This window comes from Thalassophryne amazonica, chromosome 20 (genome assembly GCF_902500255.1).
Source record: "Thalassophryne amazonica chromosome 20, fThaAma1.1, whole genome shotgun sequence".
Taxonomy (NCBI): domain Eukaryota; kingdom Metazoa; phylum Chordata; class Actinopteri; order Batrachoidiformes; family Batrachoididae; genus Thalassophryne; species Thalassophryne amazonica.
This window is the reverse complement of record NC_047122.1, coordinates 49,792,546-49,817,897: the sequence shown is the minus strand read 5'-3', so window position 1 is coordinate 49,817,897 and position 25,352 is coordinate 49,792,546. Positions and strand designations below refer to the sequence as shown.

General features: G+C 39.9%; 3 protein-coding genes across 4 annotated transcripts in view; 1 reads left to right on the top strand and 2 right to left on the bottom strand.

Moving 5' to 3' along the window:
* The window catches only part of fam126a (family with sequence similarity 126 member A), a 41,134-nt gene extending 38,512 nt beyond the window's left edge, over positions 1 to 2,622 (bottom strand). The window contains exon 1 of one of the 2 annotated variants that reach the window (XM_034160430.1): positions 2,459 to 2,622. The gene's annotated coding sequence lies outside the window, so the exon portion shown is untranslated. The remainder of the gene's footprint in view (positions 1 to 2,458) is intronic. The other variant, XM_034160426.1, reaches the window with a different exon arrangement.
* Positions 2,623 to 5,243: 2,621 nt separating this feature from the next.
* Positions 5,244 to 10,980, bottom strand: si:ch73-345f18.3. The gene is made up of 4 exons (XM_034161521.1): positions 10,730 to 10,980; positions 7,233 to 7,311; positions 6,880 to 7,101; positions 5,244 to 6,799 (listed from the first exon to the last, which is right to left on the bottom strand). The coding sequence occupies exons 1-4, from the start codon at positions 10,775 to 10,777 to the stop codon at positions 6,402 to 6,404; spliced, it is 747 nt and encodes a 248-aa protein (XP_034017412.1). The 5' UTR covers positions 10,778 to 10,980; the 3' UTR covers positions 5,244 to 6,401.
* Positions 10,981 to 13,396: 2,416 nt separating this feature from the next.
* Positions 13,397 to 25,288, top strand: klhl7 (kelch-like family member 7). The gene is made up of 12 exons (XM_034161145.1): positions 13,397 to 13,801; positions 14,011 to 14,113; positions 14,594 to 14,687; positions 15,093 to 15,217; positions 15,505 to 15,680; positions 17,663 to 17,837; positions 18,042 to 18,184; positions 18,454 to 18,694; positions 19,819 to 20,020; positions 20,315 to 20,412; positions 20,554 to 20,737; positions 24,991 to 25,288. The coding sequence occupies exons 1-12, from the start codon at positions 13,673 to 13,675 to the stop codon at positions 25,160 to 25,162; spliced, it is 1,842 nt and encodes a 613-aa protein (XP_034017036.1). The 5' UTR covers positions 13,397 to 13,672; the 3' UTR covers positions 25,163 to 25,288.
* The last annotated feature ends 64 nt before the right edge of the window (positions 25,289 to 25,352 follow it).

Below are 25,352 nucleotides of genomic sequence, written 5' to 3'. Positions count from 1 at the left end.
GTGGGTTCCCTCCAAGTGCTCCAGCTTCCTGCCACATCTAAAGACATGCAGATTAGGTGAACTGGAAACTTATTGTCCAGGTCTCCCTTGTAACAGACATCTCGATCTCAATGGGACTAACCTGGTTAAAGGTTAAAATAAAGCCTATGAAAACACTTTTCTTCTTTGGAGAACACATCTTTTAAGGTGCCGACAAAAACGTATCTGTTGATACACTAAACTTGTGTTATTCTGTGATACCAGTGCTCGTTTCTTTTCTTGATTTTTTTTTTTTTTTTTTTTTTTTTTTTTAGGACAGCTCTGAAGAAACATGCAGCTGCATTATGTCTGGAATGTGAAAACATGAAACACAAATGGAAAACCCAGATAATATAGTAAAATCAGTAACCTAAAGCGACAACTGATGTCTTTGGTACTCGGTCTCTTCAGAGCATCCTCGGGCACCTTGATCAGGAGTATCACTTGCATTGTGAAGGAATGTCAACTACCACATTTTGGCCATGTGGGACATTTCTCTGGGCATGATCCAGCATGCAGGTGTCCCAGTGTTGAGGCAGCAACCAGCAAAGGCCAAGGGAATGATCATGTTTCACCTGGCCATAACTGAGACATGACTACTTTCAAGAGGTGGAATCAGACTGGCTTACTGCCTAACTGGTTGCCATCCAAGACTCAACAGTTCAGTACCAAGGCAGATGCAGCGAATCACCACCACTGCATGTTCCCAAACATAAGTAAAACCATTTGGGATGATCTTGTTTCCTACTGTGCTCAATTCACCAACGTGATTACAATGCCGCAGACAGGGAAAATACTTTGTCAAACCTTTACATTAGCACTGACTCCAGTGTTTATGCATGATGCGCCTCTGTTGGGCGTTATGGTCAGCACTGCAAATAAGAGCTAAAATACACAAATTGAGGAGTGGAAGAAGAAAAACTAAAGGCACCTTGACCCTTGCATAGATTTAACCTCTGCACTGCTGCACAATTAGTTGTGCCAATGTGACCCACTTTGTGCCTATGGATGCTGCGTTATATAAAACAATTATTTCGTAGTGGATTAATCATCTGCTCTCAGAACTTGGCTAATGAATCCACCTCTAATCACAGAGGAATTTTCTACAGCTGCAGCTTTTCTCTTGCACTTCATGATGTGGAGAACGCATTTAGAATTGTCTCAAAGGTAACTATTATTTATATTGTAATGGATTAGTAACAGCTGCATTTTCATTCCTTCTAATGAGTATCTGTAAAATTATGTTTATTATAGCTTTAACATCACCTCATAATCTTTCAGATGAGCTGCGCTGTGATGCGCTGCGCATTGACTCGCAGTGACCCACAGTGTTTTTTTAATAAATTGCGCAATGTTTACGTGTAGTTCACAAAATTAATGCATGCCAGAGATTTTGGACATTTCAAAATTTTCTTTGCACATTTGCATGCAGCCACACAGTTTATAACTTTACACTCTGGCATGCCAGTACAGGGGATCAAATTTGTGCAAACTATTTGTTTGTTTATTTACTAGGATCCCCATTAGCTGCAGTTACTCTTCCTGGGGTCCACACAAAACAACAACCACAATATACAATAATCACAAATCAAAAACAAATTAAAAAAATAATAAATGATTTAAAAAATGTCAAAGGAAGAAATAAAACAAAACCAATCAACTTCCAATCAAATTAATCATCACATCTAGTCAATCCATACATATGAAAAACTTGACTGTAAATGATCAAAAAACAAAACAAAAAAAAATTAAACCAGATTGCTAGCTACGCCAGCAAATACTGCTTTAGAGGTGTCAAGGTACCTTAACAGCTGATCAGCCTCAATGTTCACCATGAGGGAAAATCGATTTTAATGGTGTCCTATGGATGCACATATTCCTGACATCGGCACATGTGAGTGTGTGATTTCTTCAAGAACCATGGAGGAAAGCTGCATCATTTAATAGCTTTTTATTTTTAATCCTCAACACAACACAAGTGATCTAACGCCTCAATGTGGAGTGAAGAGTAAAGTTTTCCTCTCCACGGGAAGCAAAGCAGTCATTTCAGACAAAGGAATATGCCATCACTGAATGATCCCAACGTTGACCAGTATTTGCAAAGAAAGGCAGGTCATATTTTACAATGTTTCAGACGTTTTCTTTCTTAATCTGCCCTCGCGGTTAAACGGCCAATCTCATTGACAATCTAGTCACGTTATTATTTTTTTTATTTTTTTTAAAGCAATGATCATTTCTGTCTGAGCAGACTTCTGGGTGGCTGTACGTCAAACGGTAGCTGGAATTAACCAGGAACGACGAACTAGTCGTTCTCCGCTGTCACGAGTCTTCGCTGAATGACTTCGAGCTGTCACACACTCGGTTGTGGTTGTTACCGATTAACTTGTTAGCTAGCTCGGCTAACGCGCGGCACTAAACTGAGAACTTAATGTTTACTTACTTGCATGCTATCTGTCACTTTCCCGCAGTTGCTGTCCTCTGTCGTTTAGAGCAAACGAGTAAGTGTTTTTCACTTCTCCACACCATGAAAATCCTTATAACTCAACAGTAACCCCTTCCATCTTCATGACTTTCTCCACTCACAGCACCTTAGAATATAGAACGCAGACGTTATTGAGTGACAGGAGTCGCAGCCAATCCAAAATTGGTAGACGTTTTGCACGCCGTGCCTCCAAACACAGCATCCAATCATATTCGAAGGCTGGACGCATATATAATAAATTCCACTATGAAGGTAGGTTGTCCCTGTCAGTGCTCTTGACCAATGCTCCATCAAAAATGGTAATAATTACTTATTCATGACATTTGTCGTTCGGTTTAAAGCTTAGAATAATCTATTTATAATGTATTTATATGTTAATAGCACATAATAATTGATTTTCAGAGTATGTTTTTAATTGCAAGGAAATGCAGTTGTGAATTTCTATTTTGGATTGTTTTCAAATTGCATTTAAGAATTTTAAAGTTTTGTTTTTTTCCCATGAAAAGATCAGTTTTTTTTAAATCAGTCTGACCAGTCACATCCTGCAGACTGCACTACAAATTCATCATTAATGTGCACAAGCTGCACTCTTAAGCTGCCTGTCAGATAAACAATGCATGTCAACTTGAGTAATGGATTTTTCCAACATTAATTATCATAATGGCCATGTGTGGGCTTGCTTTCAAATTATTAACAGCCGGAAAGCTGCAGTTTGTAATCACTTTTCAAAAATGTGATGGATTGTCATGTCCACTGAGGTACCTCTGAATGTGACATTAACTAATTTCTGCAGTCACCACTGAGTTTATTCGCTGCTCTGGCAATAGTGAAGGGCTTGGACAGCAAAGATTTGGATGAGTGAATAAGCAATAACTCAAAAACAATAAATGTTTTCATCTTGCAAGTCACTAGATTAAAAAAAATACAGTGCATCCATGAAGTATTCACAGCGCTTCATTTTTTCCACATTTTGTTATGTTACAGCCTTATTACAAAATGGATTAATTTTTCCCCTCAAAATTCCACACACAGTACCCCATAATGACATTGTGAAGTTTTTTTTTTTTTTTTTTTTAGATTTTTGCAAATACACTCAACAAAAATATAAACACAACACTTTTGGTTTTGCTCCCATTTTGTATGAGATGAACTCAAAGATCTAAAACTTTTTCCACATACACAATATTACCATTTCCATCAAATATTGTTCACAAACCAGTCTAAATCTGTGATAGTGAGCACTTCTCCTTTGCTGAGATAATCCATCCCACCTCACAGGTGTGCCATATCAAGATGCTGATTAGACACCATGATTAGTGCACAGGTGTGCCTTAGACTGTCCACAATAAAAGGCCACTCTGAAAGGTGCAGTTTTATCACACAGCACAATGCCACAGATGTCGCAAGATTTGAGGGAGCGTGCAATTGGCATGCTGACAGCAGGAATGTCAACCAGAGCTGTTTCTCGTGTATTGAATGTTCATTTCTCTACCAGAAGCCATCTCCAAAGGCGTTTCAGAGAATTTGGCAGTACATCCAACCAGCCTCACAACCGCAGACCACGTGTAACCACACCAGCCCAGGACCTCCACATCCAGCATGTTCACCTCCAAGATCGTCTGAGACCAGCCACTCAGACAGCTGCTGAAACAATCGATTTGCATAACCAAAGAATTTCTGCACAAACTGTCAGAAACCGTCTCAGGGAAGCTCATCTGCATGCTCGTCGTCCTCATTGGGGTCTCAACCTGACTCCAGTTTGTCATCGTAACCGACTTGAGTGGGCAAATGCTCACATTCGCTGGCATTTGGCACGTTGGAGAGGTGTTCTCTTCATGGATGAATCCAGGTTCACACTGTCCAGGGCAGATGGCAGACAGCGCGCGTGGCGTCGTGTAGGTGAGCGGTTTTCTGATGTCAATGTTGCGGATCAAGTGGCCCATGGTGGTGGTGGGGTTATGGTATGGGCAGGCGTCTGTTATGGACGAAGAACACAGGTGCATTTTATTGATGGCATTTTGAATGCACAGAGATACCGTGACGAGATCCTGAGGCCCATTGTTGTGCCATACATCCAAGAACATCACCTCATGTTGCAGCAGGATAATGCACGGCCCCATGTTGCAAGGATCTGTACACAATTCTTTGAAGCTGAAAATGTCCCAGTTCTTGCATGGCCGGCATACTCACCGGATATGTCACCCATTGAGCATGTTTGGGATGCTCTGGACCGGCGTATACGACAGCGTGTACCAGTTCCTGCCAATATCCAGCAACTTCGCACAGCCATTGAAGAGGAGTGGACCAACATTCCACAGGCCACAATTGACAACCTGATCAACTCTATGCGAAGGAGATGTGTTGCACTGCATGAGGCAAATGGTGGTCACACCAGATACTGACTGGTATCCCCCCCAATAAAACAAAACTGCACCTTTCAGAGTGGCCTTTTATTGTGGACAGTCTAAGGCACACCTGTGCACTAATCATGGTGTCTAATCAGCATCTTGATATGGCACACCTGTGAGGTGGGATGGATTATCTCAGCAAAGGAGAAGTGCTCACTATCACAGATTTAGACTGGTTTGTGAACAATATTTGAGGGAAATGGTGATATTGTGTATGTGAAAAAAGTTTTAGATCTTTGAGTTCATCTCATACAAAATGGGAGCAAAACCGAAAGTGTTGCGTTTATATTTTTGTTGAGTGTATATTTTCAAAACCTAAACTTAGAAATCACCTGTACATAAGCATTCACAGTCTTTGCCATGAAGCTCAAAATTGAGCTCAGGTGCATCCTGTTCCTACTGATCATCCATGAGATGTTTCTATGGTGTTCACATGGTATGCCATGTGCTCATCAGTGCAGATCGTCTCATCAAGAGTTGGCTAGCAAGTTAAGACAGCAATCGCAGGGAGACAAGATGCCCTCCTTGTGGGCAACTACCATACAAAATACTAGAACAGGAAAAGTGAAACTGGAAAAAAACAATGGTAGAACACATGGCTGGAGATGATCTCAAAGCATTTTGTCAGAAGTGCAAATGAGTCAGAGGACACTCAATTCTCTTCCTGCAAGTTCTGAAGCCTTCGCAACACCTGAGTTTTGGAACATTGTTTGGGGTCTGTATCAAAAGGAAGATGTCACCGAGTGTGCTAAGTGGTAATTCCTTGTCTGGAGATATGTATTATGATCAGCTTTTGTTAAAAAAAAAGTATGTTTTGGTACAAAATTGCTAAGATAAGTAGTATAAAAGAAATGGTCTAGTGCCCTCTAGTGTCTTTTTGTAAAACAAATACTTATTCGTATATTCCAGAGTTATTCAGACATATTCCAGAAAATTATTCAGATATTCTAGATTTGTTCATATATATTCTAGAGTTATTCACAGATTTTCCAGAATTATTCACAGATTTTCCAGAATTTCTGCAATTATTGTCACATATCCTGCATATTCCAGAATAATTCACACATAATCCTGAAAATACAAACATTAAAACTGACTATTATTTAATGTATCAGTATTAATAACAACAAAAAGCACAGCGAATCACCGCTTCACACGTCATATACTGTACTAGTGTGCTTCTCAATCTGTGGGACACCTCCCTCTGAGGGTGCAGAAGGGAAGTACAGATAATTGCACAAAAAAGTAAAATAAGCATGATTCAGTGCAGCAAGATAAAATGAATGCATGTACTTGCCATGGAATGTTTTTTTTAAATGGCAGACCTTAATAAAAATGGATATATAAATAAAATCAATTAAAATGTGTTTGTTTTTAAATCTGTAATAATGCTCATGTTTGACCTTTTTGGAAAGTAGCTGCTTAACTTGCAGGGAGACACAAAGGAAAATGATTGAGAAGTGAAGTAAAATATCAGTATGACCCTGTCTGAACTACAGATTGGTTCCTGCTATCTGCTCAGCCTCACTGAGGACGTCCCCGGCCCGTTTTTTGTAGAGCACTGACATCTCCTTTGCTCGTCTTGTTTCTTTCATGTTATCCTTCAGGTTATCATCCAGTCTTTGCTGCTCCTGGTATGACCCAGCTCCACCTTTTACTTGCTCAGCCATTAATTCATCGCCGCTGAGCAGCCAGCCCGTTAAGAGGTTAATTTTGGTGCCCTCTGACATAGTGGCCTTTGCATTCTCGTAGGCTCCCTTCAGTTCCTCCTGAGCCAGCAGCAGGCGTGGAGGCAGCTGCTTCTCCTGAATTTCAAGCTCTGCCCGCAGAGGAACCGCACAGAGGTAAAAGCCGCAACCCTTCCTCTGGAGGGAGATCCTGTACTCGGCTCCTGAAAGGGATAATGTTAAATGTGAGGCACAGTGGGGTCATCACAGGACAGGAAGTCGAGGAAATCTGTGTGTCACTCACCGTGCTCCTCTTTGATCTTACCAAGGACCTCAGCCACAGTCAGTGTGTCATCACAGGTACAGGCGTAGCTCTGTACCAGTTTAGCGATGTGCTGAAGCATGGCCTCATAGTGTTCCTGTTGCCTGTTAAAAACCTCCGCCACATCAGAAAACCTCTGGTCCAACCCAGACACGCCAACTCGCCTCATCGCCAGCCTTCCTCTCCGTGTCACAGTCGGTGCATCTGAGAAAAGCAGACACACCGATCCTTCATGCTTCATATCAGACAGCCAGTCACAATCTTCAGAACACCACAGCCTACTTTAAAAATCTGAAAACCTTCTGTGGCCCAAATAAAATTGAGTGAATATGTACCACTGCGTGCTGGCCGGGTCTGTCTGGCTGATTCACCTACACTCAATTCAGATGGTTTGGGCTGCAGGAGAGGCTGCACCTGAAACAACACACACACACACACACACACACACACACACACACACACACACACACACACACACACACACACACACACACACACACACACACACACACACACACACACACACACACACACACACACACACACACAAATCCATTCAGCACTCAAAACAATGACTGTCAGAGCTGTTCAGGACAGATACAGGAGAAGTCAGCCCAATTTTAACTCCACCCAGGTGTGATTTGGGCCCAGGGCTAACCCATCCTGAGTTCTTAACCCAGGCTGAGTTCTCCAGGGGGTGGAGATCTCTTTTTACCATTTAAACAAGCTCAATTTATTATTATTTTTTTAATTTAATTTTTTTAAAACACAACCTTGTTTTTTTGTAATGATTTGGTCTGAGTTGTGTCACTGGCTGATGTGGAGACAATGGGCCACGGTACTTCCAAATGAAGACAACAATAAGAAGAGCAATCTGAGATTTCTGACATCCGCCAATCCAGATCACCTCCAAAATTCAGTGGAGTCTTCCTTGCCCTAATATCTATCTGTGGTGCAAATTTGGTGAGAAGCTGTGAAGTTGTTTTGACTTAATCCTTCAAAGCTTATATAAAGTGAAATCTTGAACCAGAATCTGGATCTGGATCATGATCACCTCCAAAATTCAGTGGAGTCTTCCTTGCCCTAATATCTATCTGTGGTGTAAATTTGGTAAAAATCCATAAAGTAATTTTGATGTGAGTAGTTTTGACTTAATCCTTCAAAGCTTATACAGTATAAAGTGAAATCTTGATTCAGAATCCGGATCTGGATCACGATCACCTCCAAAATTCAGTGGAGTCTTTCGTGCCCTTATATCTATCTGTGGTGGAAATTTGGTAAAAATCCGTAAAGTAGTTTTGACTTAATCTTTCAAAGCCTATATAAAGTGAAATCATGATTCAGAATCTGATCCGGATCACAACCAAAATTTAATGGAGTCTTCTATGGCCTCATATCTATCTGTGGTGAAAATTTCATCAAAATCCGTGCGGTACTTTTGACATACTCCTGCTCAAAGACAGACAAATGAATAAATAAAGGCAGATGATTATATTATGTCCTTAGCGCCGTAATAAATGCAAAAATAATAAAAAAAATAAACCTTACAAAAAAACCACCTGTATCAATTCTACAACAGACAGTTGCATCATAAAACATCTTACAAAGTAAGAACAAGTTTTCAGACAAAAACAACACAAAACCTACAGCACACTTGACAACTTCATACAACATGTCTGCTGCAAATTCACACAACACACCCAAACACACACATTACAAAGATTCACAACACAACAGAAGTACTAGCAAGCCAAAAAGAGGTTTCATGTCTAACATTAAACTCTAACCACACTTAACTAGTACAACAATCTGTACGTTTGCACAATATGACCCCTTTATGTATAATGTTGTCTTCATTTTTCACCTCCTTAAAAAATATGATAAACATCCCCAATGTCACACATTTCTGTGCCTGTGAATTCGGAAACTACCCTGTAAAATTGAGCTCAGAAAACGGCTTTAGACTCCTGTGACATATGTCACAGACGTATACCGAGTATGTCTGTGCTGTTTGTGATATGCGCACATGGTCTGCAGAAAACAGACGTATGGATATATACTTCATTTGTAGATTTAACAAGTGCATAGTCAGTTTTATTACTGATTACAGTAATAAAACTACATACTGTCAAGGACAGTTGAAATTTGGTGGGAAAAAAATGATGCAGTGTTTATTAAAAAAAAAAAAAAAATCACAAATGTGATGAACGACACACGTGGATTCAATGTGTGGTATATTTACTGGTTGAGTAATTGCGTGCGTAGGTCAATAAAAAATGTGTGTGTGTGTGTGTGGGGGGGGGGGGGGTGCAAACATGAACCATAATTTCCAGGCTCCACTGACCTCAAATCAGAATCAGAATAGCCTTTATTTGCCAAGTATCCACAGAATACAAGGAATTTGACTTTGGTTTAAGGTGTACTCTCTCTGTACGGCACATATAAATATACACTAAACACTGAATAATTTACAGTAACAAAATGTGCAAATGACCTTGACCTTTTCAATCCAAAGTCAATAGGCTTCTTTGGGTCAACATACCCAACACACATACCAGGTTTGGTGACGTTCAGGAAGTTAAAAACTAAGTTATTGTGCTCACAAGATTTTTGCAAAGTATGCTCTGACCTTCACCTTTCACGCCATAATCAATAGGATTCTTGGGGTGCATATACCAAATCTGGTGGCAATCAAGCCAGTCCAACTGAAGTAATCTCGCTCACAAGTGAAATGCTGCATGACTGACTGACTGAGTGAGTGACTGATTCCTTGCACAAAGAAGGGCATTCTAATATTTCCAGGCATTAATACACCCTGGTGATGCTTGATTGGAGTAAGTGGGTGTGGAAAATGAAATGAACTACAGGTTCTCACAACAGCGTCAGTACACTTGCTTCCAAAACAGAATTTTCCCAGTTCAACACCACCCGTGCCCATTCTTCATGTGGAGTTGAGTCAGTCTGGCATAAAACTTGTTCCAAATCAACATGCAGATCCGTATCAGATCTGCTTTGATGAACCCAAAACAAGTTGTCACACACTTACCATATGTAGAGGGATGAAGGTCCCGGGTCCTGATTGAAAAGACGTTCCCGCTAGCTTGGCTAACGGGGGAATTCCCCTTTGGCTGACCTGGTAGAGGAATGGTCACAGTCTGTCCGATCGGTCCGATCGCAGGACCTTTGTAGCCGGGACGGCGGTGGAATCGAACCCGGACAGCTCGCACTAAAGACCATTCCTCTACCAGGTCAGCCAAAGGGGAACTCCCCCCCACCATCTCGGCCACAAAAGTCCTGCGGTCACAATCTGGCGTCACGAACAGATGTGGGTAGTTACAGAACATGCTTAAATGCACCTGTGACTTCGGGACAAAGTCAAAAATGGTGGGGAAATATGTAGCGGGATGAAGGTCCCGGATCCTGACTGAAAAGACGTTCCCGCTAGCTTGGCTATGGGGGAATTCTGGGGTTCGACCGGCCGTCTGGGATTTGACCTCAGGACCTTTGTGGCCAGGACGGAGGTGGGATCGAACCCGGGCGGCTCGCACTATAGACCATGTTCCTCTACCAGGTCAGCCAAAGGGGAATTCCCCGTTAGCCAACTATAAGCACAATATGACTCCTTTAACTATGCTCTTCTGGACACACCTTTGTTATTGTGTCATAAGCCATGAACAAACGTAGGGTTTTCCTGACATCAATTAAGTCACGGATTTATAACAGCGGTAGTTCTAGTTACATAATAATACATTATTTTGCAGTTATCTCACTGCAGATAAGTTTTTCTTCAACAATAAAAGCTCGTTTATGTCACAAACACACAAACACATACCTCGCCGGAGTTTTCACTGGAAAAGCAGCAACAACACAAGCTGGACATTTTCCGCAGCTTTGGGAATTAAACTGTATTCAGGTCAGTTATTTCGGACAAAGTATCTGCTGTCCGTCCGTGTGCCACGTGACATCAGAATCACGAGAGTCCAAAAATATTTTTCTTACTGTTTTTCTTTTTTCTTTTTTTGAACTCAGGTGTTCCTGGTTGTCATTCTGCAGGTGAGTCGCAAAGCGGAAATCAAAGCTCTGCTCAGACAACCGACACTGATCACGTGATAAAAGCATTTCTTAAACTAGTATAAATATTAAAAACATATCGGAAAGCTAGTAATCCGTATTTGTTCTTTATATGTAAAGTGACTTGAACAAACTGCGTGTGAGTGGGAAGAAAATGCAACAAGTAAGATACATAAATACAAAAACAAAATAATGAAAGTGTGTAAAATACAGCTCCCCGCCCAAACACACACACACACACACATCTTTTTTTTTTTTTAAAGCTAGGATGAACAATTTTACGGCAGTTCGTGGTTACATTACATTGGTTCGTGATATCGTCACGAAAATGGGGCACTTTTCGTGACGTGGGCACGAAATGCGAGGGCCCGGGAGGGGTGGGGGGGCGTTATGGTTAGAGTTAGGAGAAGGAGAAGGATTATAAATAGTTAATAATAATAATAATAATTTAAAAAACTGCCTCAGAAAAGCGCCCCATTTTCGTGAAGGGGGAACAACAAAGCGTGAGACTATTACGCAGCAGATAACTGAAACAATCATTCAAATGGTGAAGCAAGCACCAAATTCTAATAGGATTAATAAATGGAATTTTTTTTTGACTGTGCTGAATGATTGGGCTCCAAAGTAAAGGTCAAACAATGTCGACATTCATTAGATTCTATGACGTGTGACATACGTTACCCCATAACATAACTAAGGATGACACAAGGTGCAAAATATTTATTTTTGAAACCCTATTAACTCAACCAATAATTTACACTTTTTTTTTTTTTTTTTTTTTTTTTTTACCAAAATTGGAGTAACATTAACTTTTGACCCCTGTACAAACTGAAATTGACCTTTGTCACCATTCTTGCTGTTTTTACCTCATAACTCCAGAACATTCTGTCGTAGATAGTCCAAACTATACCTTTTTGGAATCTTTATGATCAGTCAAATTAGGTGGTACAGTTTTTAATATGATTGGAGCATTTTTTATTTTGACTCTTGTGTAATTCCTCAATTGACCCCTACTTGGTGCCTATTGAACATTCAAGTGGCCAGTCCTTTTTTCAAAAGAGTAATGTCTAAGGAGTACGTATTTCTGCTGAATTTGGTGCTTGCATCACCATCTGAACAAGTCCACTGTGAATATTGTTATCTGCTGCACTATATGGGTTCCTATAAAGCACAAATCTCCGTCAACATCTCACATAGTTCTGCAACTATAAGATCAGTGGTAGTAGGCTCAATTAAACAAATTTTCTTGAAACTAGATGGGTATGATCCAAAGAAGAAGCCTTTAATTTCCCAACATACTTGCTCTGTGGAGTGGGTTAGACACCATAACCTTGTGACGCACCATGACCTGTGTTGTGATTTTGCATAATTGATTTTAATTTAATTGAATTGAATTGAACTTAATTGAATTTACTTCCGGAGCAGATCCAGTTCGTGGCAGTTCAGGAAAAACATTTCTTTTTATTTTCTTTAAGATATGGCATATTTCAACATTTTCCTGAATTCTTCAAAAGATAATGCACAGATCCTAAAAAAAAGAATAATATGAATAATAATAATTTTTAAAAATCTATATGAATATCAGGCATAATCAGCACTCCTGTCTCAAGAAGACGTTTGAATTTTTTAAATTCAGTTGAATTGTATGGGATGTTGTTTGTAAAAATATATAGTTAATATATGTAAATATATTACATATAGATATATACAGTGCCCTCCAAAAGTATTGGAACACTTGGTACTTCACACATTTGAATTTGTTTATGCCATTTCAAATACTATAATAAAAAAAATTCTAAAATTATCTTCCATAAGCTCAAACTGAAAGCAAAGCTCTATAACTTGATATAAATTCATTAAAAATATAAAGGCCAAGATGATGGGTTGCATAAGTAATGGAACGCTTTGGTATAATACCTGTAAATAATTAGTTTTATTGCTAGTTTTCTCCATAAAAGTCAGGGAATGGATACATGAACATTTCCAATTCACTGAATATGTCTTGGACTTTATTTACATCAATTATGAAGAAATACAAACAGTATGGCACTCTGTGGTAAATCTGCATGAAGTAGATAGTTCTCAAAAACTGAGTGATTGTGCAAGAAGGAGAAGCGTGAGGAAAGCCACCCAGAAGAAGGTATCGGCTTCTGTGGCTGTGATTGGAGAAATTTTGCACAGTGAAGCTATATTATACAGTTACACAGCTTCATGATGAAGTGGTATAGAGGAGGATTTTCTTAAAAAGAAGACCTGAAAGTTCAGCTGCAATTTGCCAGAAGGTACATCTGAGTGAGATGCAAGCACAGATTTGATGTTTTGGTGAAAGAAAGTAAAATTATTGTTGAGTTATTGTGTAATTCGCCATACACCCCTGTAGAGGGCGACATATTTCAGATACAACCGAAGAGGAGAATCGAGGAAGAAGGCGGAGAGCAAAATATTAGTTGTATGGTTTTATAATATATAGAATACCTTTCGATAAACGTTTTTTAATTGTTTTTGTTGTTTTGTTTTTTTTATCCGGTAATCCTCCTGCGGAAAGTTGATCGAAATAATTTTCTCTGTACGAGCTTTCTAGGAGATACTGAACCGATGGTTTTTAGTTGCTAGCGTGGCTAGCAGTTTGTCTCAAAGAAAGAGACTGCAGAGGTAGCTGAACATAAAACATTCTTTTTTAAATTTAGTTCATAATTAGCCTGAGATGACTGGCATGGCTTCTCCAGAGAAAGCGGCAGTGTGCAAAAAAAAGAGCGACAGAAAAGGTGCTTCCAAAGAGGAATACAGACAGCTGTCCAGCACTATGGCAGTAATGAACAACCTCAGGAAACAGGTTTGTCTCTTTTTTATTCTTCTTCTTCTTTTTTTTTGCCTGAGAACCTTGTTTTGTTGTATTAAAAGTCCTTTTCTATTCTACACCATTATGAAGCTGTGACCAAGAGTTGGCTGAGTGTCTTGGCGGCTTCCCTCACCTTTTGTCACTGTATAATTATTAATGGACCTGACCAGACATATTTACAGTTTTTCTCCCCCCATTTTCAGGGTACACTTTGTGATGTGACCCTGGTTGTTCAGGGTAAACATTTTCCTGCCCACAGAGTTGTGCTGGCAGCTGCCAGTCATTTCTTTAGCCTCATGTTTACCAGTGAGTATTAACACACACATCATCACATGGACACAGTTCACATTTTGTATGTTTAATCTTTGTGAGCCATAGTAATGAAGCTTGTCTTTACTGTCAGGATTATGATAATATCACAATATTATTGGGATTGCAACAGTGCAGAAAGCTCATGTTGGTTGCACAATACAGGATTTATCAATCAACTTATATCTATTACATGTCAGTTGTTTGTGTGGTGTTCTGGGTCCTCCACTTTATGGTCTGTAGATAGTGGTTTGAGTGTTGGTTGTAGTTCAAAATATTTCCATATATATTGATTCAGTAAAAGAAATATGTGTATATTTCTGGGCACCAAACATGGAGATATGTTGGAAATTTATAGTACAGTTCTAATTATCTATCACAAAGTCACAACAATGTGAAGGTGTGCTTCCAACAGTGTATTATCCTCCAAACTTTCCTTTGAATGAAATTAACTGAGTTTTTATTCATTCTTTTCAGCCAGAATGATGGAGTCAATGTCCCATGAAGTGGAGCTGAGGAATGCAGAGCCAGAGATCATTGAACTGTTAATTGAATTTATCTACACAGCCCGGTATGAATCTTTGCTAAAACTGCAAAAACGTGCTGTTAAGCAGGTGTGATTATTTTGAGACCTCATGCACAATGTATACTGCTCAGAATTATATTATAAATGGATAAGACCGACATTAGTTTCATTAATTTTGACTTGTGGCTCCAAACCATTCCCCCAGATGCCTCAAAAGTTTCATATCTCATTGAAAGATCATTTTAATATTGCTCGGTGGTGTTTAAACCGTCCGTCTGGCTTCAGTGCACTATGAATCTGTTCTACTGAGCATATGAATTTTAGGTGATTATTTCATGGTTTGGATTGTTTTCCTTAAAAAAATGAAGAACTTTTTCTGTCTCTTCAGGCTAAGTGTTTTGTCAGCCTGCTTTCTGAGTGTATGGTAAAGTGTGTGCACGCGTGTTGCAGGATCTCTGTAAACAGCAGTAATGTTCAGTCAATGCTGGATGCAGCGAACCAGTACCAGATAGAGCCAGTGAAGAAGATGTGTGTGGAGTTCCTCAAAGGGCAGATTGATGCGACAAACTGCTTGGGTGAGAAAAGAAATAACAGCAACTTCAATGCTATCTCACTTGTTATTGGTGGAAAGATTTTCTGAACCTTTTTGTGCAAGTTTATGCAGCCACTGGTCTCAAGAATGGCATAATCACAGACTCTGTGCCAAAGGTTACATTAGTTGCTCTGCTTGTTTGGATTTTAGAGTTGTGTGGGAAGTTTTTGTGTGTAAAATGTTTTCCCCCTCCGGATACATATGTTGTAGTCCTACCTGCTAATCATGTCACTCGTTAGTTTCACTGACTAATGCCCCATGCGGCTGCAGGAATCTCATCCCTGGCAGAGTGTATGGATTGTCCAGAGCTGAAAGCGGCAGCAGAGGATTTCTTCCAGCTCCACTTTACTGAAGTCTATAAACTGGATGAGTTCCTGCAACTGGATGTTAAACAGCTTACACCTCTGCTGCACCAGGATAAACTCACTGTCCGTGCTGAAGCCCAGGTACAAACGCACACTACACAGTGTCTGCACAGTCACAAACAATATTCTGTGACTGCATTCTTGATTCCTGGTGTATTATAATTAAAACCACTTTCACAGTGAGGACTGTACATGCAAAGGCCCAAAAAACCATTTTACTAAAGTACAACTGTGTTGTTTTGTTGTAAGACAGATCAGTGTAGAGCTGCAACTAATGATTATTTTTGTAATTGATTAATTTGCTGATTATTTTTGAATAATCAAATGATATTTTTTTTAGTCTGCTGATTATTAGTTGATTGTCCTTTGGTTAATTTACCAGTAAATCATAACCATAAAATCTACCTATAATTTTCAACCTTGCATACAAATATTTTGTCCATTTAAAAGTGTTCTTTTTTACAAGTTAAGAAAAGAAAATCCTAACCTGTAAAGGATATAAAGTGCCAAAACATGGAAAGGCAGTCGTGGAAAAATTTGGAAGAAAACCTTGCACACAGTTTCACCTTTTCCTAAGACAGAAAATAAAATGTTTACATGTTTCATAGGTCTGCAACTAGCAGTTATTCTCATTACACTGGTCCAAAAAAAAACCCAAAACAAAAACTCTTGCATGGACTTTGAGAATTGATTTAGTGTGGGGTGTTCATTCTGAATCTGAGTTCAGATTTCCTCTATTACCTAACTTTTTTTTTTGTTTTTTGCAATCTGCATGTTCCGTATTGATGGATTACACAAAAGTTGCTCATTCACTCACAAGTTTGATGCCACTAATCATGCACAAAAACAGCTTCAAAAGCATAGTTTTTAAACCAGGTTCGTGAAATGTGAACAAGCACCGTAATATCGTTTAAGGCACCGAAGAGGTGTGCGAGACTGCAGCTGTTGATTCAATGTTTGATACGTGAAATATGTTTTCATATCTCAAAAACGTGATGTGATTGGCAAAAACGAATTCCAGATTTGGATTCAGTGTCCCCGAATGACCAAAAATCTGTTGAAAAACTCCATGCAAGAAAAATAGTGATGACCAGTGTTATCAACTAATCTGGTGACTATTTTTCTTGATTAATTCATTTGTTTTTTGGTTCTAAAAATGTCATAACATGGTAAAAATATTGATCAGTGCTTCTCAAATCCCAATATGACATCCAGCAAAGCCTTGTTTTGTCAGCAAGCCAAATTTATTCAGTTTACTGTCAGAAAGGAGTGAATAAACCAGAAAATATTCACATTTAAGAAGCTGAAATCAGAATTTGGACATTAAAAAAGATTAATCGATTACCAAATTAATTGCATGTTAATTTAATAATCAATCATTGCAGCTCTCCATCAGTGTATAAATAAATATTTCTGCTTTTTATTACTCTCTGTGTGGCATATTGAATGAACAATTAACTTAAAAAAGGATGAACTGGCTTTCAGAATTTTTTTATTTTTATTGTTTTTTAACAAGAAAATAAGAAAAAATGTCCTTGTGGAATTACTTTCCTCTGTTTGTTCTTAATGTTCAATATAGTAAACTGACTGCTGGTTATCAAAACTTTGATAATTGCTGGTGGCAACTCCAGAAACATGATCTTGAAGTATTCCTAAGACAACAGACTTCCATTTTTTGTGCTCTCCGCAAATAAAAATTTAATATGAGAATCCACCCCGAAAGACATTAAATGTAAATGCTATACAACAATGACCCATTTTACTTTTTATTTTTTGGTATTGTGCATTATTATCACTTACTGAGATGTTGCTGGGTTGGTAGCATAGATTTACATTTACACTACCTGTCCATACCTGCCCGCAGATATGACAGATATTTGCCCTCATCTAACTTGGGCGAATATCGGTCATTTTGGGCGACTGGGCATGGACGGAGGGACTCTGAAAATACATACCGCCCTCCAAAAGCATGTTATTATTGCCAAGATTAACATGAGAAATATCGTACCCTGACCACGGTCCACATTAATATGTAAGTGCACGTTTGTTGCATTTCTATTCAGATCTATGATGCAGCAGTACGCTGGCTCAAGTACGATGTGTGTAACAGACAACAGTACATGGTGGAAGTGTTGGGGTGCGTCCGCTTCCCACTGGTCTCCAAAACCTTCCTCTCCAAGACGGTGCAGGCTGAGCCCCTTATCCAAGACAACCCACAGTGTCTCAAGATGGTCATAAGTGAGTGGACTGTGTTTATATGAAGAGACATGAAGAGCAGCACATGCTTCCTGACCTGACCTGATTTGTAAAAGACTTGACTACATCCTGTAGTACATCAGACTCAGTGGAGCAAGTTGCCAGTCAAACTGCATTATGCTAAATTAACATAAATGTACACAAAACAAACAAGCAAATAAAACGGTGCCTTTGCTTTTGTGTCAGACGGGATGCGCTACCACCTGCTGTCCTTAGAGGACCGAGAGGACCTGGGAGAGAGCAGTCGACCCCGACGCAAGAAGCATGATTATCGCATCGCTCTGTTTGGAGGCTCGCAGCCTCTGTCCTGCCGCTACTTCAACCCCAAGGTACTGAAATACACAAGCTCACTTCTAGTTCATTTGCATGTGCTAATAACTGCATGGTCAAATACACGATTCAACTAGATCCTCATAAAATAAAGTTTAAAAAATTTTATTTATTTGTTGTTGCGTTGCTACTTCATAATTTCAGAAAGAACTTTCAAATAAGAGTATATAATACAGCATAGGTGTCTACACATCTAGTGTAATCTCACTCACTTGTATACCACCTCTTGAGGTTTGAAACAGTTGTGTCATTCTGGATTTCTACTCAGGACTCCAGCTGGACTGATATCCGCTGTCCATTTGAGAAGCGCCGAGATGCCACAGTTGTCTTTTGGGATAATGTGGTTTATATTCTGGGCGGGTCACAGCTTTTCCCCATCAAACGCATGGACTGCTATAATGTCCTGAAGGACAGCTGGTACTCCAAACTGGGTCCGCCCACACCACGTGATAGCCTGGCTGCCTGCGCTGCTCAGGGAAAGATCTACACATCAGGAGGGTCAGAAGTAGGTGAGCGCATTGATGTGGGAGCAAGGGTTTAAAATTAAGATTTTTTATTTTTTATTTTTTTTTTTAATTTACAGAGTGAGTTAACTTTGGCTTCGGGTGTCACTGGAATTTTTACAAGATTAAAAAATGTAGGGAATGTACCATTGGCATCTTCTTAGTTTAAACAATTTCAGTCATTCATCTTCCACCGCTTATCCGGTGTCACAGACTGAACGGTCCACCCCTAACAATTGGTCTGCCCCGCCTCCACTGCGCATGCATCATTTCAGAGCTCAGCCGCTTGTCTAAGACAAAATCTCTTCACCCAAAGCGATCAAATGGAGTAATGGGATTATTAACCATCAGATGACAAGGAAAACCTCTTAAATCATTCTAAAGTCAGTTTTAAGCAGAAACGAGACGATACTCTATAACGCTTTGAAATGACAGACACGCAGTGGAGTGACGCAGTGATTGTTGTACAAAAGCTTCAGATATCTGTCGCTAAGATAGATGATGACTGGAGTGCACTTTTAAGCAGAAACAAGGTGATAATCCATGAACCACGACTGATTACACATGCGCAGTGAAGGCAGGGCAGACCGATTTTTATGGGGGACCATTCGGTCGGCAACAGCGGGATCGCGTTGCCGAGGTTTAAAGAATTTCCATTTTGTTAAACAACAATAAACTAATCAACATCCTGCTGTGGCTATGGTTAAAAAGAAAGCTAGTGACCTGTTTCTAGGGGAGGTGATGGTCTAGTGGTTAAGCATTGGGCTTGAGACCAGAGGATCCTCATTTCAAATCCCAGCCTGACCGGAAAATCACTAAGGGCCCTTTGGCAAGGTCCTTAATCCCCTAGTTGCTCCTGGAGTGTAATGCATGGCAGCAGCCTGACATCGGGGTGAATGTGAGGCATTGTTGTAAAGCGCTTTGAGCGTCTGATGCAGATGGAAAAGCGCAATATAAATGCAGTCCATTTATTTACCATTTCTACTCAGCTGCTTTTTGATGAACACTGTAACTTGGCAGATATTTAAGATATGATACACCTTAAATGTCACTCATTCCCTTATTCTCTGGAGGAAACCACACTGTTTCTTTTTAATTCTGGCTTCATGTTCACCTACACGTGTGTGCAGGCAGCTCAGCGCTGAACCTTTTTGAGTGTTACGACACGAGGACAGAGTCCTGGCAGGTGAAAAACAGCATGCTGATGGCTCGATGCAGCCACGGCTCAGTGGAGGCGAACGGGCTCATCTACGTCTGCGGAGGAACGGTGGGCAACAACGTCTCTGGCAGGGTCCTCAACAACTTTGAGGTGTTTGACCCCGCCACTCAACAGTGAGTCGCATGCTGTCTTACAGCTCAGAGCTGTGCAGTGCCAAAGGATGTTCCCAGTTCTGTTTGTTTTAGCTACTGTCTTACACAGAATAAGACTTGTAGGCTGGATCAGTACTGGATAATGTGTCAAAAAGATGTTTTTCCCCGTTTTTTTAATTTTCTTTTTTAACAGCTAAGTCTATACTGATGTATAGAAACTTGATCTCTTTTGGAACATAAGATAAAAATCCACCTTTTTGCTTGACAAGGATGCATTCTCTGGTAATTAAAAAAAAAACAACCCTTTGCCCTCAGATGGAGGGAGCTGTGTGGCATGAGAGAGGCCAGGAAAAACCATGGACTGGTTACAGTCAACAACAGGATCTATGCTGTCGGAGGGCAGGGTGCAATAGGTAATACTGTTATTGTTCCGTTTACTTTGGTTAAGAGTCCTACTCTGTATAATTCCTGTGGGGGGGTGTAGAAACAACGTGTCCTTTTAAACTGGTAACGGAGGCCTAAGTACTCAAAGTGTGTGTCCTTTTTGTTTCTAGGTGGATTAGACTCAGTGGAGTACTATGATATTGCCAGTAATGAATGGCGGGCTGCCACCCCGATGCCATGGCGAGGTATAACTGTGAAGTGTGCAGCAGTGGGCGATATCATTTATGTGCTTGCAGGATTTCAAGGGGTGGGACGTCTCGGACATGTCCTGGAGTACCACACTGATACTGACAGGTTGGTGTGGCTGCTTTACTAAGTAGTACTGAAGTTAAGGATGTGCTCACCTTCTGTACGGGACTTAAACTTACTGAAGTAAAATACACCATCCAAAACACACTGCCCGCTGCGTCAACAAATTTATTCAGCATGCACCATCACTCTGTTCAGGAGTCAGATTAATTCTTACTGCCACTCAACCCTCAGGAATGCTAACAAACAAAAAAAAAACTGGCCCTTTTTATTTAGTCTTACAGACAACGCATACTGTCATAAAAACAAGTAGATGGGCTATTCCACCATCCCCCACCATTTTTTTTTTTTGTGAGGGACTTTCTGCTTTTCAGCAAGTGATGCATATTTGTGGACTTTCCTGCATAGAGGGAAGACAGAAAGCATCTAACTGTAAATGATAAGTGATTTTATTTTTCATTTATTTACATAGACATACAATTCCCTTCATATATTGCACTACTTTTGTAAGCCAAAGAGTTTGGTAAACCCATTTCTAGCACATAAATACAACCCCTGGCAAAAATTATGGAATCACCGGCCTCAGAGGATGTTCATTCAGTTGTTTAATTTTGTAGAAAAAAAGCAGATCACAGACATGACACAAAACTAAAGTCATTTCAAATGGCAACTTTCTGGTTTTAAGAAACACTATAAGAAATCAGGAAAAAAAATTGTGGCAGTCAGTAACGGTTACTTTTTTAGACCAAGCAGAGGGAAAAAAAATATGGAATCACTCAATTCTGAGGAATAAATTATGGAATCACCCTGTAAATTTTCATCCCCAAAATTAACACCTGCATCAAATCAGATCTGCTCGTTAGTCTGCATCTAAAAAGGAGTGATCACACCTTGGAGAGCTGTTGCACCAAGTGGACTGACATGAATCATGGCTCCAACACGAGAGATGTCAATTGAAACAAAGGAGAGGATTATCAAACTCTTAAAAGAGGGTAAATCATCACGCAATGTTGCAAGAGATGTTGGTTGTTCACAGTCAGCTGTGTCTAAACTCTGGACCAAATACAACCAACATGGGAAGGTTGTTAAAGGCAAACATACTGGTAGACCAAGGAAGACATCAAAGCGTCAAGACAGAAAACTTAAAGCAATATGTCTCAAAAATCGAAAATGCACAACAAAACAAATGAGGAACGAATGGGAGGAAACTGGAGTCAACGTCTGTGACCGAACTGTAAGAAACTGCCTAAAGGAAATGAGATTTACATACAGAAAAGCTAAACGAAAGCCATCATTAACACCTAAACAGAAATAAACAAGGTTACAATGGGCTAAGGAAAAGCAATCGTGGACTGTGGATGACTGGATGAAAGTCATATTCAGTGATGAATCTTGAATCTGCATTGGGCAAGGTGATGACGCTGGAACTTTTGTTTGGTGCCGTTCCAATGAGATTTATAAAGATGACTGCCTGAAGAGAACATGTAAATTTCCACAGTCATTGATGATATGGGGCTGCATGTCAGGTAAAGGCACTGGGGAGATGGCTGTCATTACATCATTAATAAATGCACAAGTTTACATTGCTATTTTGGACACTTTTTAATCCCATCAATTGAAAGGATGTTTGGGGATGTTGAAATCATTTTTCAAGATGATAATGCATCTTGCCATAGAGCAAAAACTGTGAAAACATTCCTTGCAAAAAGACACATAGGGTCAATGTCATGGCCTGCAAATAGTCCGGATCTTAATCCAGTTGAAAATGACAAGGCTCCAACCTGCAAAGCTGATCTGGCAACAGCAATCAGAGAAAGTTGGAGCCAGATTGATGAAGAGTACTGTTTGTCACTCATTAAGGCCATGCCTCAGAGACTGCAAGCTGTTATAAAAGCCAGAGGTGGTGCAACAAAATACTAGTGATGTGTTGGAGCATTCTTTTGTTTTTCATGATTCCATAATTTTTTCCTCAGAATTGAGTGATTCCATATTTTTTTTTTACCTCTGCTTGGTCTAAAAAAGTAACCGTTACTGACTGCCACAATTTTTTTTTTCCTGATTTCTTATAGTGTTTCTTAAAGCCAGAAAGTTGCCATTTGAAATGACTTTAGTTTTGTGTCATGTCTGTGATCTGCTTTTTTCCTACAAAATTAAACAACTGAATGAACGTCCTCCGAGGCCGGTGATTCCATAATTTTTGCCACGGGTTGTAGTTCATTCACATGAAGGTGTATTTTCAATAAAGATTTGAAGAATTTTCTAAAATTCCATTTTTTTTTTCATATTTCGAGCCAGAATATTTCTACATACAGTGTTGTTAACAAATATGTGACATATATTATATTATTATATCCCTTCTTATCTTAGGGACCTCATAGTACCATATCACCCCAATAGAGCGCTTCGCTCTCAGACTGCAGGCTTACTTGTAGTTCCTAGGGTTTGTAAGAGTAGAATGGGAGGCAGAGCCTTCAGCTTTCAGGCTCCTCTCCTGTGGAACCAGCTCCCAATTCGGATCAGGGAGACAGACACCCTCTCTACTTTTAAGATTAGGCTTAAAACTTTCCTTTTTGCTAAAGCTTATAGTTAGGGCTGGATCAGGTGACCCTGAACCATCCCTTAGTTATGCTGCTATAGACTTAGACTGCTGGGGGGTTCCCATAATGCACTGAGTGTTTCTTTCTCTTTTTGCTCTGTATGCACCACTCTGCATTTAATCATTAGTGATTGATCTCTGCTTTTTCCTGGTTCTCTCCCTCAGCCCCAACCAGTCCCAGCAGAAGACTGCCCCTCCCTGAGCCTGGTTCTGCTGGAGGTTTCTTCCTGTTAAAAGGGAGTTTTTCTTTCCCACTGTCGCCAAGTGCTTGCTCACAGGGGGTCGTTTTGACCTTTGGGGTTTTTACGTAATTATTGTATGGCCTTGCCTTACAATATAAAGCGCCTTGGGGCAACTGTTTGTTGTGATTTGGCGCTATATAAATAAAATTGAATTGAATTGAATTGAATATTCTGAAAGCTGAGAGAAATTTGAATATTTTGATATGTAACGCATGGACATTATACTTTTAAAAAGTGCCTTAAAAATGAAAGTGGTCAAAACTAGAAAACACCCCTCGACCCCGGAATCGTACAGGAACATCTGTGCTGCAAAGCAATTAGTAGTCCCCACATCTCTATGTGAGACTCCACCAAAGGTGGTTGAGAATGACAGGGCTAAGGTCCTGTGGGTCTTCAAATTCCAGACAGACAAGCAGCTGCCAGACAGACCAACCAGACATAGTGGTGGTTGACAAGGCAAAGAAAACCACATTTGTGATCGATGTGGCAATCCCAGCTGATGGCAACATCAGAAAGAAGGAGCATGAGAAAATAGAAGTATAAAGGGCTAAAGGAGCAACTGGAGCAGATGTGGAAGGTAAAGTCCAAATTGGTCCCAGTGGTAAGAGGAGCACTAGGAGCTGTAACACCCAAATTGGAAGAGTGGCTCCAGCAGATTCCAGACACAACATCAGAGGTCACTGTCCAGAAGAGTGCAGTCCAAGGAACAGCTAAGATGCTGCGCCGAACCCTCAAATTCCCAGGCCTCTGGTCGAGGACCGGAGCTTGAGGAACACACATGCCACCCTCCCTGGAGGGGCTGAGAGGGAGATTTAATGGACTCTGTCAGATGGAATGGAAATTGTCCTATTAAAAACAGATTGCTGGAAAGAGTGTTGTTTCCAGCAATCTGTTTTTATCTGACAATTTCTTTTGTCCAAACTGCATCAAATAACATCCCATATGTTGTCCAGTGCATGTATATGTGTCCATCTTGCTTACTTTTGCAATTTCTAAGTATTTGTGCAAAGTAGCTGCACAGGTTGTGGTGTGCACGTGCTTCACCGAGCTGTCTATTATTAAACTTGTGGATTTTGTGGACATTTGAATTTAATATTGAAAAGCCCATTTGATGTACATTTTGCATTATATCTCAATCAAAAGTGCCTCAATCACTCATTTGTGACAATGCAGTGCAAACTGGCACTTTCAGTGAATAGACTGACTTTGATCCGCATATGATCTGTATTGCAGATTTAGTGGATATTTGATTTTTTTTTTTTTTTTTTACACTGAAAAGTCCTATTGATCTATATTTTCTATTATAATTTAGCTTATGAAAATCCACAGGACTTTGACCTTGAAATTTTTTTTCCAAGATAAAAATTTGTGGAATTGGAAACTCGTTTCAGAAATTTACGCTCTAATTTCTAATTAATTTTGTGTTTTCTGAAAATGGTTTCTCTTCTATGTCTGTTCAGGTGGGTAACTTGCAGCAAGGTGCGAGCATTTCCTGTCACCAGCTGCCTGATCTGCGTTGTCGACACATGCGGAGTCAATGAGGACGAGGATATGGAGCTCATAGACTCTCAGACGCACACTGCTCCTGTTGATTCTTCATCTTCTGCCTCGTCTTCAATGGCCTCATCATAGGACACAAGAAACTCTCGGCGTAGAATATGCTGTTGCGTTTTAGCTACTACATTTAGCTTCTGTTCACATATGAATGTGGTTTATGTGTCTTTTTGGAAGTGGTTAGTAATTTCTGGATGTGTGTATGGTGTGTATATATATATATATATATATATATATATATATTTACATTTAGGTAGCAGGCTGGTTT